Raw genomic sequence first — 19,127 nt, 5'->3', positions numbered from 1 at the left:
ATAAAATTCTCATAATCGGAATGTCCGCACTCAGAACTCATTTCGCAAAAATAAAAGCAATAAAATAGAATTAAATACGCGTCTGACTTGAACTAGCATCAGAATCGAAAATTAATAAAATTGTACGTTTTTAGGCTGCGTTGTTGCATGTTTTTTCTGTAATTTTTATAAGTAAGAATAAAATTGATTAAGACTCTGGCCAATTTTAAAAGTATTTTACGTACGGTCCGACATTGGTCTCTAAGCAAAAAATTTTAGATTTTTGAATACTGTCAAGGCATGTACCGTACCCATTTTTACTGACAACACTGCATTTTGGTGTATTTCTAAAGTCTGAATATTTTTCTTTTAAGGCTATAAAAAACTTGTACCAACTGTTTCTAAAAAAATAAGCAAAAACTAAATTTAAAATATGAAATGATTATGAAATGTATATTTTAAGACTATGTCATATATATTTTTGTCGAAATTTAATTAAATAAATGTTACTTTACAATATGTTTTCTTGAAACTGAATACGAACTTAACTTGGTGAATATATTTTTAGGGAAGACATGATCGTCAATTCTAAGAAATTACCATGCGGGCATATTTTCCACACAAGTTGTCTTCGTTCATGGTTCCAACGTCAGCAAACATGTCCAACATGCAGACTCAACATTCTCCACAACAACAACATAAGTGCATCTACCCAAAGAGAAAATCCAGCAGGTTTTATCAATTCACAACTTATTGATCATTTAAGAAGAAATGAATCAAGTCGTATGTTACTTTTAAATTCAAAACATATTGTTTCTTTTACATAGTTTATAATTTTCAGATAATACAGCTGTTCCCACTGTTGACAGAGCAGCAATGCAAATTCCGCAAACCCCTGTGGTCATTCCCACACCCGTACCGTTTCTTACTAATTTTTCAGATCCACCTCCAACAATGCCAACAAATTTAAGTTTGTTATCTGATGAAGAGTTGAGAACTTTGGAGGGTTCCGAAAGATGCCATATTGAAGAGCGCTTAAAGGTACTTTTAAAATTGATGTTATTTTACCTTGCTAATGTGTAATACGACCAACTGCTGAAAATGTATCTCATTTTACTTAGCGCACGGTGACATAAAATAATACTGATTTTCATATTGAATCCTTATTGCACCATTACAAAGGGAAATAACTTTAATTGGGAATTACAATGTATCAATTTTGTTTTAATGACGTTTCTTGTCTAGCTTATCATTTACCTAGTCTGCTTTAGGCGTTTTTCTTTTGTAGTTCAGACAGAGCCCGCACTTTCAAACAACAAATTGTGTTTCTTTTTTACCTCTGAACGTTCAGATCTTCAATATATGTTTTTTTTCTTCGTTCTGATCGTGTTCATGGCTTGTTCAGAGCGTGCTTTATGAGCTTTAGAATAAAATAACTGAGCAGACCGAGTTGAATGCTGAACACAAGCATTTGACAGGTAAAATTAAAGAAAAAAAAAATCTAACAATTAAAATCGAGTTAGTGCAGAAGGAAATTTTATAGCATATGTGTTTCAAAAATAATTCTGAACGCGCAGAACAAACTTTGTTCAGAGCATGCTTGATTTGCTTAGGCAACAAGGGTGCAAAATCGAAAACATGAGACGGAAGGAAATCGACCCTGTTTCGCGTGGGTAAAATTATCGGTACAACTATTTGACATTTTTCTTTTCTCTTTTCCGTTTTTTTACTATTCTGCTTCATAAAGTTTCGTTTTTCGAGAAGGAAACATCTTTGTTTGCATTTTTTATAAATCAATTTCGTTGTTTTTCTTGCAACGATTATGTAAGAAAAGCATTAAATACATTTCAAAAGAAAAAATTAAGACATACCAAACAAAAACAAGCCGTCAAGTACCCTGGTTAAAAAAGGAGATCGAGGAATCGAATCGAATTTGTACTGAGATTTCGATCCATGTATACGGCGTCAGTTTATTAAAGAATCCAATCGAAATGCAATCGAAATAACATTTGGTTTTATTTCTACGAGTACTGTGTTGTGATTAACTTCTATCTTTATAGATACAAAATAAAATATTTAGTTTTATAATTCGCATAAGGAAAAAGAAAGACACACGCACACAAGCAAAAACGATTCCCCCATTCCTGTTTAAAAAACAATTTTCGATTCGATTCACCTCGTTTTGTGAGATCGGAGCGAGTAATCCTATTTCGATCCGATCCCGGTATACCTGGATACGGCTAAAAATACCCCATTGAACAAGAATCTCAGATTTGCCTACAAGCTACTGAGAACTGAATGTTAGAAAGTGCGCGTGAAAAACCAAACACATTCTCACATTTAGTCTTCAGGCCCATCAAAATGCTTCATTTTAAGTCCTCAGGCCTATCTAAATACATCATTTTGGATATTTCATGGCCTTTGTTCAAAAACGAAACGATCCTAACTAACAGAATCTAAAGTGCTGTCATGGTCTTAAATTGGAAGATTTGTATAGCTTTCTAATTTCCATCCAAATAAATGTTGTAAATGCATATTAAATAAAATAAAATTGACCAAATACATATTTAATGATTTGTTAGTGCTGTATTTTGTTTACTTATAGTAAGTGCGGCAAATGTGGCCGATAACGGTATTTCCCAAACCGGAAGCCAGAGCGAAAAAAAAGTTGCATTACGAACACGTTCAAACCGGTTTAGCCTCAGTCTTTCATGCTTAATGTGGCGCGAAGGTTGTGAAAGATATACGGGGCGCTTTGTTTTTTTTACTTTGGTTGTAGTTTTTTGGTAATTTTTCTAAAGGTTTTTAATTGGTAGAAGATTTGTACAGAAAATACTACGAGAAGCAAATTTGTGAAGTTCCATTGCCAACTTTATCTAGTTCAGATTCCTTAATTAGATTAGTATTTTCATCATTTAAGTAGTTCGATAATTGCAAGGCCAAATTTTAGTTTTATTTATTGCAAGAATATTCCTGATTTTTTTTTTCTTTGAGGGACTATGTTAGAGTTAGAATTTTGTTTGTAGTTACATTTTGTAATACAAATTTGAGGGAACCATGTATTAAAATTAAGTTGATTTGTTTATAGAATCTTTAAGGAATGAAATAGGCAATATGGTTACACACAATACCAAATTACTAACTAAACTAGTGCAATAAATAGATTTAAGTAACTTATTTCATTCCAGTATGGGGAAACCCAATAGCGAAAATATCGGTAAACGCGTCAAAATTCATATTTCTTCACTAAATAATGTTATCTTCTTACGCATACAATTTTTGTATGTGAACATTTCTAGACTTTTTACAATGTTAACAATTAAATATGTTATGCAATAATTGGCTGTTATTATTGCTAAAAGTAAGAAAAACAGAAACATGTACGTAAGACTCATTAATTTTGTTCATTATTAGCAGCACTTTTACTAAACATACCCTTCAAACAATAATAAATGAACTTGAACTTTTTTAAGGAATGAATGAAAATTTTATTTTGCGTTAAACTATGGGAATTCATAAAAAAAATGTTTGTACGTCTACATGTCGATTACATGATCTATTGAATGAGTTGTGCATGAATTCAGAACGATTTTAAGACGTTTTCATTTTGTGATATATGTCAAAATTTGCATTTTATTTGCTCTGCATTTATTCAATAGGTTCGGTATAATCGTTCTGATTATTTTTAATAACTTTTTTTTTAATTAAATATTTATTAATCAAAATTTCAAGCTTAAATCATTTAAAACAAACTGTAAATATACTTGGATTAATTAAATTGATACAGATTTCAATTACTTGCAAACAAACATTTGGGCCGTTCATTTACGAAAACTTATTTGAATTCAATAAATTGCGCTTAACGAACGCATTTTTGATACAATACTCCGAGGTAAAATATGAAATTTAAAGAATTTCGTAGTGATTACTTTAAATTATTGAATTAATTATATTAAACTGATGTTGAACATGATTTTTTCAAGACAAAAATGTACATTGGTTCGCTATCAACAAAATTACTGCAAATTTAAAGCTTAAAACTGAGTTTTTCATCGAAAAAAGTAAAAAGAAAAATCTGAAAAAAAAACTTATTAACCTACCCATTTTTTTTTTGCTTTGCAAAGTGCCGCTATCCCAACGCATCGTTTTTTTTTTTGTTTCTTTTCACATCTATTCATGCACTAATTGTCAACATTACAAATACAACAATGTAAACAAACGGTTTAAAGAGTAAAACGTACGAAAGATTCCCTAATTCCCTTCGCTAAATTCTGATTCAATTCCGATTCAATTCTACATAGACCAACACGAAAATGAAAAATAAAGAGAGCTTTCAAATTGGATTCATGACTTTGTGCCTGTCTATGCGTGTTGTGTCCACAACGTTGTGACAACGCTGTTGCACAGTATACACTGTTGTCAGATTGGTCATCTGTGATCAAATTTGGTCATTATTTTTCCACTTGGTCAGATGGTAATTTTTTATTCCATTTGGTCATATTTTTCGAAAACGAAAAAAGATGTTCGACAATTTGAGTAACGAAAACGTTTTTTTAACGTACTTACTTGGCTAAATAAAAATAACTGTTAAACTCATTGAAGCAACTTTGTGTAAATAATAACTTTATTAAAAATATAAACTCTTGATCTGAATTGGACTTAGGGAACAGAGAGAATTAATTACGCATTACACAAGGCGTACAAATTTTCGAAATCGAAATTAATGTAAAAACTTATATACTGTGATCTCATGTTAAAACGCTTTGTTTTTATATATGTCGTCATCTATATTTGGGTTAATCTAATTTAATAAAGTATGTAAGGGATTTTGTGAGTTTATTTGTACGTAATAAAAAATAAATGTCATCTGCATAATATGGAAAATATGTTAAACAAAATATGATGAATTCAGTAATCTGTGTATACAAATTTTCCGGATTTGAATTATGTTGGTCATTTTTAAATTTGAACACAAACTTTTTTCAAGTGGCAACCGTGATAGTATATAAATGCATTTCGGTCGGTAGTATTCTCAAAATTTCGAACACAATTTTTTCAAGTTTGTCGTTCCACAACACAAAATGGAAAAGGGGTCATCAGTAGCCACAACACATGTAGACAGGCACTTTGGTTTTAACGTGTAATAGCGTTTACAACAGCGGACGAGATAACATAGAAGAATTCGAGGAATGCGCATGCATCTACATATATTCATCGTGTAATAGCAGATCTACCGAAACACACAGCGTTTTTGTTGAAGAAGCTACTGTGTACTCTCGCCTTTCTTTCTAAAATATGGACGAAGCTGCTGTAGATGTCAAACGAACAAGTTGCACCATCGCGGCGACTTCCTCATAGCGTTGTGCACTCGTTCGGTCTCGCTAAGAACAAAGCTTTTAATCATTGCAAATTATTAAAGTTGTTTTCCCATTTAAAGTATATTTTACTATGAGCGAAGCTGAAGATAATATCAGTGATGACGAGCGTTTCAGAAAGAGGAGCAGAAAGTGAAGACATTGGTTTACGTTTCTTCTATGGATCAACGGATAAATGATCTAACAGACCAGGTTTGTCAAATTTCAAACTTTCTATTCTAGACGAACTGAGTTGGAAATTAAATTTCAAAAGATCATTCCTTATTTCAAATCAAGAATTGACATCTTCATTGACTAATTTTAAAGGCAGTAGAACAAACGTCCGAGACAAAAACTCATCATCCCACGGGGGGCTCTTAACGAGATTATTGTGCCTGCAAGCGTTAATGAAGGTCGAGATAATATACAAAATAAAAGTGACACATTTTCTGGCAACAGAAGCTTCAGATGCAGGGTAGGTTGCTCAACTGAGTGAAATAGTGTTATCAGGTCAGAAAAAATGGTACTGCAATTTAAAGCAGGTTTTAGTTCCAAAAGACGCACATATTCTTTTGCAGTCAGACAATTGAGCTCTGATTGCTTATATACGGAATGAAGGATCGCTAAATCATTGAACCTTCTAAGCACATCAACTCTTTCATCTTTTCTATCCGCTCAATGTAACAACATCTGCTTTTTACCATCCATCTTCCAGAGTTAACAGACTGTCATGAGTTCGTTCGACAGTCTTCTTCTTCCCCAAGCAACAGTGGAAGTTAAAAAAAAAAACCGGATTACCAGAGATAGGTCTTTTTGCTTTAAAAGAGGCAACAGTTCTCGACAATTATGTATCGATAGACTGCAAAGATCAGGCCGCAGCATACAAAAATGCTTTCAGCCGGAATTGGGATTATTACCTATGTTGTATTTTTTCCCTCCGCCCAACATAATGCCAAGGGTTCCAGCACACTTATACAAATCTCGGGGAAAGTATTTAATTTTGTCATCAGAATAGGACCAAGCCTTTTGGATGTCTGACCTTAAAGCTCGGGCGCTGGAGCCCCCATCAAAGGTCGGATTCACTCTATCTTAGAAAATAAGGGCATTGGTGCTTTACCACAAACAACTATTAGATGACATGTAGAAAACTGGAGTGCAAAGAATACATTCCGAAAATAATACTAATACAAAAATACAAACGCTAACCTAAATTCAACTTTTCTTTTTTTAAACTTTGAGCTAATATAATTATAAAATGTTAAGTTATGTTAAATTATAGTCTCGGAGATGTTATTTGTTCTAAGTTGAATTATTAAAAAAAATTCATAATAACGTCTGGGCAAGTACCTTGCTGGTGAAGACGCTACGAGGAAATGACGGCTATGGCGCGGCTGATATGTTTGACATCTACAGAAGCTCCGTGTTTACTCCACATATTGCATCAAAATGGATTTGATTCTTAGAAATTTAAAAGCCAGTGCGCATCAGCTTCTTTAAAAACGACGCTGTGTGTTTTTCGGAAAATAATATGGGTTTTATTATTTTCTAAAACTAACACTTATCACTTTTTTCTGATGGTATTTATTTTGACTTTATTCTTGAATCAGAATTCGATATTATTTCACTTTCACAGAGTTTAAGAAGGCAGAAATATGAAAATTGACTGTATTTCGCTGTTTTAAAATTAAATTTAGACGAATTTTGAAAAACGGAGTTATTTTTTCAGCGTTATTTTAATTTATTTCATGAAACCAACGAATAATAAAAAATCTGACTTCTACCAAATGGATCGTTTAACTATTGCACAATGCATACAAATTGTTAAAACCTTATGCACAAATTGTGATTCTTTAACAGTCACATATCGTGCTTTAAGAGGAGATTATGGTTTACATAATCGTCCAACTATGCAAGTTATTGGCAACATTTTGAAGAAACTGGACTGCCACACAATTTGAGCGAATATGGCTTTATTGCAAGAGACAATTCCTGTCTGCGAATTTTCTCATCGTGCCGATACCAACTGGCCATCAAGATTATACGATTTGACACCACTTTAGTTTTTATTTCTATGGCTAAAAAGAAATAACATATTTACGTTTACTCCTGAAACCGCAAATGGATAACCCTGTATTTATAGATTTCTATGATCTAAGCATTAAAAGGCTTTTCATGAAAACTAATATGCGACTTGCTAGAAAATCTCTATATATATTATTAAAGAAGTACCTGATAAAGAATTTATTTCTAGGCTGATAAAGTGCTGGTCAGCGGCATAAGAAGTGGGCAGCCTTCGCACATGTCATCGGTGGTAAGCCGCATTTTCTTTTTATGGTAACACAATAGATTGTCACCTTTTAGTATGCCTTCCATTTTTCATTGGTTTCTTGTTACCAACGATTCACAGAATGGTATGCATATAGTTGAGTCTAAACTGGATTGGTTAAGTGTTTTACCTATTCTCGCCAGCTCATCAGCTCTCCCGCTTCCAAGTATATCGCTGTCACCTGGTACCGAGCAGAGTCTTATGTTATACTGTGAACTTAGAACCGTAAGTTCTTATCGACAGTAATTGACAAGCTTCGATATGGTTGTTGTGGTAAAATGGGTTTTAATGCAGCTTGGCTATCAATAAATATATATAGATATCAGCCTGTGATACTTTGAGATACTTACCTTGAAAGTCGCTGCTTTAATCAGAAAGTCTAAAACAGTTCGCAAGATTGAGTGTCTCAGAAAAGAAACCTGCTCCTACTCCACTATTCGTTTATTGTAAGAAGGTTTATTGAAGTACAGACAGGGTATCATGTACTCTGTGCTTACATTGTTCCCTATTCAATCCTGTAGCATCTGCGTGTGTGCACCAGCAACTATTCTATCTCAGGTAATAAAAATTCAATTTTTGTTTTTTAAAATGATACCACAAGTTTTTAGCAAAACTGAATTACGTCCTAAGGTTCCTCTATTCGAAAGCATAAATGCCCTTTCAATTGTATATTCCGTATTATGAAACAAACAAAATTAATTTACTGGATAAGTAAGAAAAGATCGTTCTTAGGTTTTAACAAATCCCTGCTTTCATACAAATTTGTCAACAGTTAAGACATGAAATTCTAGCTTTCCGTTTCTGAATTCGTGGCTTCTGCCACCAGCTTTATGCATCTAACGACTGCTTGAGTGCGTAATTGGTATTTGGATAGCTCTTTTCAGAAACATTTTCTACTAAAGCGCGTAAATTTTCATCTGATATCTGATATTATTATATTATGAAACCCATATTATTAGATCTATGCAACCATCGGCACTGAAATGAATAATTAGGGTCTTAAACTGTGGGACGTCATTCATTTTCCGGCCTTCTATTTCCGTTCTGTTTTTCAAAATCCTTCCATGGCTCAATTCTCGAACACATCTTTGACTATCAGCTAACATAGAAAGTAAAATATTTTCTAACGTTTTTGGTTGATAAGCATCAAATACTTTTTAATTTAGAAAAATAATTATAAAAGGTACTTTTTTTTCATTCTCTTCATAAAAAATATGTAAATATAAAAAAACAGCAATTTAATTTGCTTGCTATAGGTATATTTTCGGATGCAAACAAAAAACTTATATTTCAATATTTTCAAAGGCAAAACAAAAAATTTAAGGACTTATGACTTCGACGGAATTGTTTTTTGAAGGGAGTTATGATGAAGTTAATGCAAGTCAGCAACTCAATATACGCAGAGCGTTACGTGAATCTTCAAACCTTTAATTCTTGCATTGGGTGATGAAACTTTATTGCAGATTCATTCAAAACTTCAGGCTTAAGCGATATTGAGGAAAAACTTAAACCGATCAGCAATCAATTCCAAATGTAAATTAAAATTCTTTTTTTTTTGCACAAAGAAATTTTTTCTTTAGTGGCAAAAAAAAACAACGAATACTTTACAAGTAAAACGTCAAAAAAAAAATAAATTAACTTTTGATAAATAGTCACAATCAGCCTAAAATTACCAGTTGATACCCATAATACCAACATATCAAATAATTGATAGAAATTATCGACTATCAAATTGAAACTCCTTATAAGGCTGTTATCCAGTAAGAAACAATATCTTAGGTGGTAGTGCAAGCTTAAGTGTATGTGTGAATTTAAGTCAAAGTATAAGCCTATTTTATAGTAGAGGAAATTCCCATAAAACCATTACAACTGTCTGTGCACAACTCATAACTCATCGATTACAACCTGGTAGTACGTTTCATTTTTGTATCCAAAATGATCTGTCAAACCAAAATTAAGGCATTTTTAACATTTATGTATCACCTTGAAAGATTATACATTTTTGATTGCGCAATAAAAAATAGAGAATCTTTCCAAGCCGCGTGGAAGAATTTTAAGTGCGGCAGAAAGGTCAAAAATCACTTCATCGAAGATGCGTGAAATCGCTAGAAAAATAGGGAGATCCAATAAAATTATTATTCCTAACTTTTTCAAGTTAGGTGAAAGTTATGGAAAATTGCCAACCACGCGCAAAATAACAAGCTTACAACACGTCAAGTTCGAATGATCTCGCGTGAAGCCATGCCGTAAGTGAGCATTGGAGGGGATACTACTACCCGTATTCTACAGAGGCACAGTGTGAGCACTAGGAAGACTAGAGAGGGTTTAAGGGGAAGAATGCAGCTGGCTATTTCACTAGAGCATAAACCGTTATAATAACGGTAAAAAAAGGTGAGACTAGAAACCTTACGACGATGTTTAAGCGAAGTAAATGAACTTGTGATGATATTATTACCTATCAATTTAAATGCTCTACGTTCAATACTATCCAAAAGAGTTATACCCAAGCATTGGAGGAATATAAGTCTTGTAGATAACAGCCAGATCAGAAGATGTAAAACATTTCTTGCATTGCCTAAGGAAACCCAAACATCTTTGCTGCATTTTTTGGCGATATCGCTTATGTGATCGTTCCACAAGAGCTGGTTGGTGACACACATACCGAGAATATCGACATGTTCAGTCTCATTTATGCAAGTGCCACCCATGGATGCTGGCAAGGGGGGTATATCTCGCTTTAACGATGCAAAACAGCATTGGGTTTTCAAAGCATTAAATTCCACGCTGTTTTTTAATCCCCATTGGACAATGCTGATTAGGTCGGAATTGAATGAGCTTATCATATTTTGTCGTTGGAGTTCCCCATCCGAAGAAGAGGGATGTGAGTCTGAAAACGAATAAGAACAACTAAGAGTATTATTGTCAGCGACACAATATATTAGATTATAAGTTAAAGACCGGAGATCATTTTTAAAAATAAGAAAGAGTAATGGAGATAAAACAGAGCCCTCGGGCACACCAGCATTTATATTAAGGATTTCAGACTTGAATCCATACAATACTACTTGTATTGAACGATCCGAAAGGTAATTACTAATCTAATGAAGATGGAATTCATGAAAACCGAAAGCACGTATTTTCGATAAGGGAGTCTGATACCAAACCCTATCAAATGGTTTTGAAATATGAAGTGCAATAATCTTACTTTCTCCGAAGCGATGTAAAGATTTGCTCCATTGGTTGGTGAGATGAACCATGAGATCACCAGTGGACCTATTGCTTCGAAAGCCGTACTAACAGTCATTAAGAAGCTTTCGATATTCGATATATTTCTTGGGCTGATAATTAATCTGCGTTTCCATGACCTTGGAAAGAAGGGAGGTAAGCGCAATCGGTCGGTAGTTAGAAGGTGATTAAAATTTGCCTTTTTTGGGAATGGGCTGGACAAATGTAGTTTTCCATCCTCTCGGGACGAGACCTGATAAAAAAGCTTACGCCAGCGTTGAAGAACACCTCTTCGGAACAATAGTGGGGATACCATCCGGACCAGCGGATTTATGTGTGTTTAGATCTTCAAGGACTTATGTACGAGTGCGGGTGTCATTGACAACGAGTGCAAAAACCGAGGAAGAGGAAGAATTCCTCATGTTTTTTACAAATGACCAACAATTTTGACTGCCTTTGGGACATTGCAGTATTTTTTGCCCTAATTTTTGGTCAGCGAAGATCTCAATACATTTACTAACAAAATTGACAAATCCACTAAGCTGAAAATGTGCATCATAACATAAGATTATTTTTTGTTAAAAATTGAACATCCATTGTTGCCATTTCTTCCCACCATTCTGACCATTGACGACGCACAGTGGCCCGTTTATGCAAAACTGCTTGCAATATTCATTTTTCGAGTGGGTCTATAATGCAAAACTTTTTAGTTCACTGAATTCAAAAATTATTCAATTTTTGTTATAAGTGTGCCTTATAGAGCAGACCAAAATTAAAGCAGGATCATAATGTTCAAAGATTTTCCTTAAGCTATAAGACAAAAGTGAAACCAGCTTCTGAGGATAAAAAAGAAACTCAGTAAATTGAACTCAGAGATAAGAGTTGTTATAAAAGACGACAAGATGGTTATAAATTAAAAAAAAAAACCTTTAATGGAGCCAAGCTTTGTGGCATTCAAGTGATAATAAAATAATTGAATGCTCGGATTAATAAGGTAGCGGGAAGAGAGAACATGTTTGCTAGTAACCTCACGCAATAAAAATTAACACTAAACAGTCAGTGGTTTGACGATGATTGCGAAACAGCTTTGCGAAACAGCTCGGGTGGCTGAGAGCGTTTCAGAGACATACCTAATATCTTAAAAGGCCTTACATCGAAACGAAAAAAAATCACAAACTTATCTGCCAAAAGAAAAAACTTTGTTTCTGAAGGCGAAAATTTACGAATCAGCGTTACACTATCTTAACTATCTTTCAATGTGTTAACAGATCTATTTCAATAACTTTAGCAAAACAAACGATGCTCCAATGTTCATTATGCTTTGCCCTTTTTTGTGAACAATATCCAAGATGCTGATATTTTTGAAGAAGAAGTACGTCCAGCAATAAATAAGCTCAAAGATGGAAAAGTCGATAAGATCACGGTTGTGGTTTTAAATATAGAACTATTGAACTCATTCTAAAACTCACCGTTATATACAAAAATACACGACAAACCGAATCAGTTCAAGGAGGCGATTATGTTTCGAATTCATAAAAAAGGCGATATTTTTGATTCAGAAAACTGAATCATAACAAAATACTACAATAATAGCAGGCGGTTACTCTACAAACGATAATATATTAATTTTGAGAAGCATTGCGTGTACTCTTTCATAGCAGAAACCTTATGCCCTTTTTTTTCGATTTCAAGGCTGCATTCGATACAATTGATACGGTTATAGAAAGCTTCAATGACTTTTTTGTGATACTATATTATAAAAATTCACCATAAGCTAGCTTAGAGCTTACTTTGAAATATGCATTCAACTTGAACTGTTATGTTTCTGATCTTTGGTTCATCAAACCTTTATAGCATTAAACTTTAAAACATAGGCGTGTGGCACAGTTTGAAAATTGCAGGTTATTTATATTATAATAAAATATAAAATTGTAACGTCCCGGGAGTTAAATAACATTTGACATGAATTTGCATATTTGCAATTGCGGACCGCACGTTTAATTTTTCTCTTGTAAAAAATGTATTTATTTAACATTAGGCATTTATAAACTAACAACCTTATTATGAGTATCAATTTGATTGTCGATAATTTCTATAAATTATTTGATAAGTTGGATAAGGGGTATCAACTGGTAATTTTAGACCGATTGTTAATATTTATCAAAGGTTCGTTGCGCATGAGTTTTATTTATTTTATTTGACGTTTCAAATGTGAAATATTCATTGTTTTTTTTTTGGCCACTAAATGAAAAATTTTTTGTTCGAAAATGTAGTTGCTCTTATAAAAAATGACTTTGTTTCTTTATGTGGTATTTTTGTATTTAAGAGCAGGATAGTAAGCAATGTTTTCTACACTCAATTGGTACCTTCCTTGGGCAAAGAGTTTTAAAACCGCTGGATTACTAACTTTTGAACGGTTTACGTTTTTCATCAATATCGTTTAACAACTCCAGGAAGTCTTGTTTGGAAAGCCAAAGTTTTGAACGAATCTGCAATGAATTTTTATCAGCCAATGCAAGAATTAAAAAAAGTATCTTATAACATTCGTTCGTCAAAATCTATTGGTTGGAATGCATGCGAAAATATATCTATAGCAACCGAATTAAACATCGTTTTTCGCTGTTTCTGTATACATATTTGTAATGGTAGCAAACCCCAGGTATATATTTTATTCTATGAAGAGAATGAAAAAAACGTACCTTTTATATTTATTTTTCTAAATTAAAAAGTATTTGATGCTTTTCAACCAAGAATTTGTGGATAGTATAAAAATTGATGTGTATCCACTTTTTTTTGATATCCGTTATACCAAGTATGTCAAAAAATCAATCACAATAATGATAAAATTCACAGTTCATCAACAAAGTTGATGGCCATAATGCATCAAAAATATTGCTATATATCAAGTATCTAATTGATAGTTGATATATATAAATATATTGAAAAAATGCAGGAAAATGCTAAATGTATGAAACAACCAATTAAAAACCTTTACCTTAAGTCGGTTTTTTATTCTCCATGTTTAAAAATAATTTTTTTGTATAAGTTTTTTTCTAAGCTCAATGAAGCCAGTTTGGGTCCCCTACGAAACGTGAATGAATGATTATGTTAAAATGATTGAGATCGTTTAGATCCTTATAACCGAGCTAGAGCAGGGCATGTAAAGGGGAGGTGAAGAACTGTTCCTCCTCCCCTTCATCCATAAATATCCTGCAGAAGTCATTTGAAAATTCTCCTAGCCGCATGGCGTGCTTCCCTATTAGACAGTGCCCAGTTATGATTCCGATTATCGAACTTATATGCGATGTGCTTAGAGATAGCAACCACCTTAAGCGCTTTGAATCAAGTGTAAGCCACATATGTTCCAGGCCTTACACGTGGTGATGTTCCTGATCTTTGCCTTTTTTATAGCGTCTTGCAATAGTTTACATGTAGCGATTGGTATGGCCAGCATTAGCCAAACGTGGTAGAATGGGTTATTCTTTGCCATTTCTGGAGAGTTTATCTGCCTTACAATTTCCTGGAATGTCTGTTTGAACCGGCTACAAGCAATGGTTTCCCGTTTAGTTTTTTATTTAAAATAAGACCCAAATACTTAGCCTCGTCTGAGAATTTGTATTGGATACCTTTGATACAGGGAGGGTTAACATTAAAATTTGTAATTTCCTCAAAAATAGAAGTAAATCGGTTTTGTATGGGTTGACACCCAGTTCAAACAGATCAGCCCAAAGTATTAGTTTGTCTAAGGTGTTTTGTAAAAGCTCTTATACGGTGTTAAGATTCTTTCCTGAAATCGCTATAACAACGTCATCCGCATTGCAGTGAAGCACTATCTGCTAGTCAGATATTAGTGTAAATGGTTATAACTCCATTCTTACGTAGGAATTATGGTAGACTTATAGGTCGTAGATCTTTATTGGTGACTTGTGAACATTTTTCTTCTTTGGGTATGAAAACAACATTAATTTCTCTCCATGCCGATGAAATATAAACCAGATATAGAAAGCTGTTGAAAATTCTGAGGCCTTTTGTAGTTCAACTGGTATTATCACATCGGAGATTAGTATTAATTTGAGCGCATTTGATTGTTAAAGCTGCGGTGAGTAGCAACTAGGGAATTGCGTATCTAGTAACAAGTTCAGTGATTCTTCACTTGAAATTGTCCAGGAACTATCTGCATTTACAGACAGCTTGGCATTGCTGGATAAGTTTAAAGTTAATTTTCATAGCCTAGAGGTCTCGGATGTTTCTTCTATTGTACTACAAAAGGACCGCCAAGAAGATCCTTTAGATATTCTTAGTGCCTTTTTATAACTTATAAGGGATTCCTTATAAGAATCCCAGCGAGAAGCTGTTTGTGTAGCTTGGCTGGGTTAAAGAGCTTTCTATAAATTTTCTCCTATGCGAGTCTAGCTCTAGGAAGCACCATTGTGAATTCCTTTTCCTCTTTTTTCTGGACGCCCGAAATTTCAAATGAAATGAAGCCTGAGCAGTAAACTCAATGGACCATCTAAATTTGGAAATTCCCAGTCTTCGCAATGCTCTCACTTCATCTGCGCAAAGATTTTGTAGACAAGAGAGCGATTTGCCCTAATTGCCTTAAGCATAAGCACAAGGACGACCATTGCTTTATTGGAGGCTGTTTTAGATGCGTAGATACCCCACGGCACAATATCCCTTTACCTTACGAAAGAAGTGCTGAAGCCAACCAACGCAGCGTTCTCATGGAAACATGGGGTTTCCGAGCTTTCCAAAACCAAATACATTAGTTAAGTAAGAAGAAGAAAGTTTTGTTAACGATCGATATCGTAAAATTTTATATACAAGCTATCACCTGAATTTGATCTCAGATAAAATTTGAAAGTACTAGGTCTTCACCGAACAAACTTTTTCATCTAGCTCGGTCCCTAGCTAGATGTGCAGCCGCTCTTCACTTGTGCATGCCACATAATCCGCGGTATTCATCTATTGCGCCGTCATATGGGCGTGGATTCGTACACTTTCCACATCGGAGCATTGTTTTCCATGCGTGCTACGTGACCCAACCATCTCAGTCGTTGTATTTTTATCCTTCTGGGTAGGTGTATGTCGCTGTACAGGCTGTACATTTTAACGTTCCATCTTCTCCTACACTCTCTTTCAATGCATTTGGGATCGTAGATCACGCGAAAAGCTTTTATCTAGAAACGACCCTAAATGCTTTCTTTCTGCACCGTACAGCAGGATGGAAATGATAAGTCGTTTCTAACCTTTATGGGGCAACCCGAATTATCCATGGCCATACTGCACAAACCGACAAGTTTGGCAGGGGTTCTCTATATAGTTTGTCCCTGTAGGTACTGTCATATGGGGCCTTGAAATCGAATAAGAGATGGCGAGTGTCGATTCGATGTTCTTGAGATTTTTCCAGAATCAGCCGTAGTCTGAATATGTGATCGACTTTCCTTGTCTAAAATCACACTGATAAGAACCTATAGAGTGAGCTTTACACGTTTACATATTACGACAATGAGTATTTTAAAAGCGATGTAAAGAATACTGAATCATCTATAGTTGGTGCAATTTTGAAAACCTCCTTATTTAAGTAACAGGCAAACAATACTTCAATTCCGTTGGTGCATGCTCCTAACCGAACTATCAAGTAATTAAAGCGGCATTTATCCTCAGCTCTATTGTGATGTTTCTACTTTCGTCCTTGCAGCCTTCTGTTCGAGGTTTATGCATTTTAAAGAGCTACTGACACTGGTGAACAAAACAAAAACTTGAACTAGTATCTCGTGCTCTTTTTCCGCTCTTTTTCCAACTTAAGTTTTTTATGATCACATTAACGAACGTTCGTTTTGCTTTGTATACATTTTTTTTGTATTCTTGGCATTTTCAATAAAATTTGTCTTTATTTTATTCTCTGATGCTATTGCTAAAAAAATAAGAGCAAGTTGTGGTGTGGAAGTGTGTGTGTAGAACGTGTTATGCTTTCCGTACCTTCACTTATTTTGGTACGCCACAATGATTCCATCATCGGTTACTTATTTTCGATTAAGCTCTTGAAGTTTCTCACGGTATCGTTTATTTACTGTATTAGCACTCATTTTCAATTTGAATATTATTTATGTACAATGTTGTTTCACTTTTTTTTGTTTTTTTTTTCATACACAGTCAAAACCTATCTTTTGTATATAGGGATGTGAGCAAACTCAATTTTAACTAAAATATCACAAAAATGTAAAACTAAAAAAAAATAATGGTCTGATATTATCCAAAAGGAGTTTAGCCAAAAGCGATTAAAGTAAATGTTTATGAAATTGGCCATTAGTCTAATAAAATTTCTGGCTTCTGATATAATTCCACCAATCCTTGAGACAATTCTTACCAGCTATCTTTACCTGGTCCATATTCCCTCGGCATGGAAAGAAGTTAAAGTTGTTTTTATACCTAAAGCAGGTAAATGCTCCCAAGTCAATCCTAAAGATCTACGACCTATAAGTCTATCATCATACCTTCTTAAGACCCTAGAAAGATTGATTGATATCCATTCAAGGGCACGTATCGATACAAGACTTCTGTCTTCGTCTCAACATGCCTACTGTAAAGGTAAATCGTTGGAAACAGCGTTACACACTTTAGTACGCACCATCGAATATTCCCTCCATCATAAAGAGTATACTATGGTTGCTTTCCTTGACATCGAAGGTGCGTTTAACAACGTGGACACATCTGCAATCACATCTGCACTGACATCTCTAAATGTAGAGAGTTCGCTTCGGGAGTTAATTCATTAAATGCTTACTAGCATAATAATTAACTCAAAACTGGGCAACTCTTCTAGCAGACGATTCGTTAGTAGAGGGACACCACAAGGTGGTGTTCTATCCCCTCTCCTCTGGAACCTAGTGGTGAATGAAATCCTAACTAGTCTGGATGCGGAGGGTTTCAGAGTGATAGCCTATGCGGACGACGTTGCTATAGCAGAATTACCTAAGAGAATTCTTCTTTAACGATCTAAACGATCTAAATCATATCGGTATAATCAGCCTCTCACGTTTCGTAAGGGACTCAAGCTTGTTCCATTGAGCTTAGGAGGAAGCCTCAAGATTCATGTGGTATCACAATGGGCCATTAAACTGGCCTAAGTGTGTCCGTTTCCATCTTGAACAGCCACTATAACCTAACCTAACCTAATAAAATTTAATTTTTACTTGCAATCCAAAATAAATTTTAAAATTTATAAATTAAATAGATAGGAAAAACAGACAGTTTTATTTTTTTAGTTCTTTTTCATAAAATCAGAAAACCAAATCAGTTTAACGTAATTGTTCATGCAACTAAACTCTGAACTTAATGGCTCAGGGGGCGGCGCGGCGGCTGTCATAAAAAGAGGAAATGTTTAATTTTGTAAATTGTATACTGAATAAAAAAAATGAATATCATATTGATATCATTAAGAAGAAATTATTACTTTATTGGATAGCTCCATACTTTCTTTATATGCTTTTTAAATAAATACCATCGTGTTTTTCTATTTTCCCTTTGGTATGTTAACTTCCAATGGTTATGAAAAGGAGATTCAAATTTTCACTAATTAATGTGAACTTATCAGCTACATCCAATAAAATAAATCATAAATTTACTTTCTTTATTTGATAATCTGTTACTTTATAATTTTCTCACCCAAACTAAAAAAAATACAATTTTAAAATATTTCCACTTTTGTATCCCTTTTTTAGGTTTTAGGAAATATCAAACTATTACTGGAAACTTCCGTCGTTCTTATGAACCAATATACTTCGGTAAGTGATTACAACTCTACCGCAGAGCTGGAAAAAAAAATTGACCTAGATGATGTAACATTAAACATCAAAGTACGGACGGATTCGAATGATTCCAAAACTTCTGAAAATAAAAATGATTTAGTTTTATCGAATGCAAGCGTAAGTGATGTGAAAATTGAAGACATTGATGGGGATGATCTAAATATAGTTAGTACTGATGCAGATGAAATTAATTCCCCAGCCTTAATTGAATTGCGGAATAAAAGAATGAAGTTTTTGGACGGCACAACACATATACAATCTGATATTTAAAATTTATATGAATAAATAAAATTATTACCAAATTTTTGCTTCAGCTAATTAAGGTCTTATTTGTTATTCACATTAAAATAATTCCCCTGTGTAAGTATTTCATGTAATACCTTTTCCTTGCTTAATTAGAATGTTCTAAATTTGGGTAAAATTGAATTTAAG

At 33.9% G+C, this 19,127-nt stretch overlaps 1 protein-coding gene across 1 annotated transcript in view; it reads left to right on the top strand.

The window, feature by feature from the left end:
* The window catches only part of LOC129938394 (E3 ubiquitin-protein ligase HRD1), a 73,147-nt gene extending 54,134 nt beyond the window's left edge, over positions 1-19,013 (top strand). The window contains exons 6-8 of the mRNA XM_056045928.1: positions 548-762; positions 821-1,020; positions 18,609-19,013. Of these exons, the coding sequence (XP_055901903.1) occupies positions 548-762; positions 821-1,020; positions 18,609-18,965 (772 nt within the window). The 3' untranslated portion in view covers positions 18,966-19,013. The remainder of the gene's footprint in view (positions 1-547; positions 763-820; positions 1,021-18,608) is intronic.
* The last annotated feature ends 114 nt before the right edge of the window (positions 19,014-19,127 follow it).

The sequence above is a fragment of the Eupeodes corollae genome, chromosome 1, assembly GCF_945859685.1.
Source record: "Eupeodes corollae chromosome 1, idEupCoro1.1, whole genome shotgun sequence".
NCBI classification, from domain to species: Eukaryota; Metazoa; Arthropoda; class Insecta; order Diptera; family Syrphidae; genus Eupeodes; species Eupeodes corollae.
This window is presented reverse-complemented; position numbering and strand designations above follow the sequence as displayed.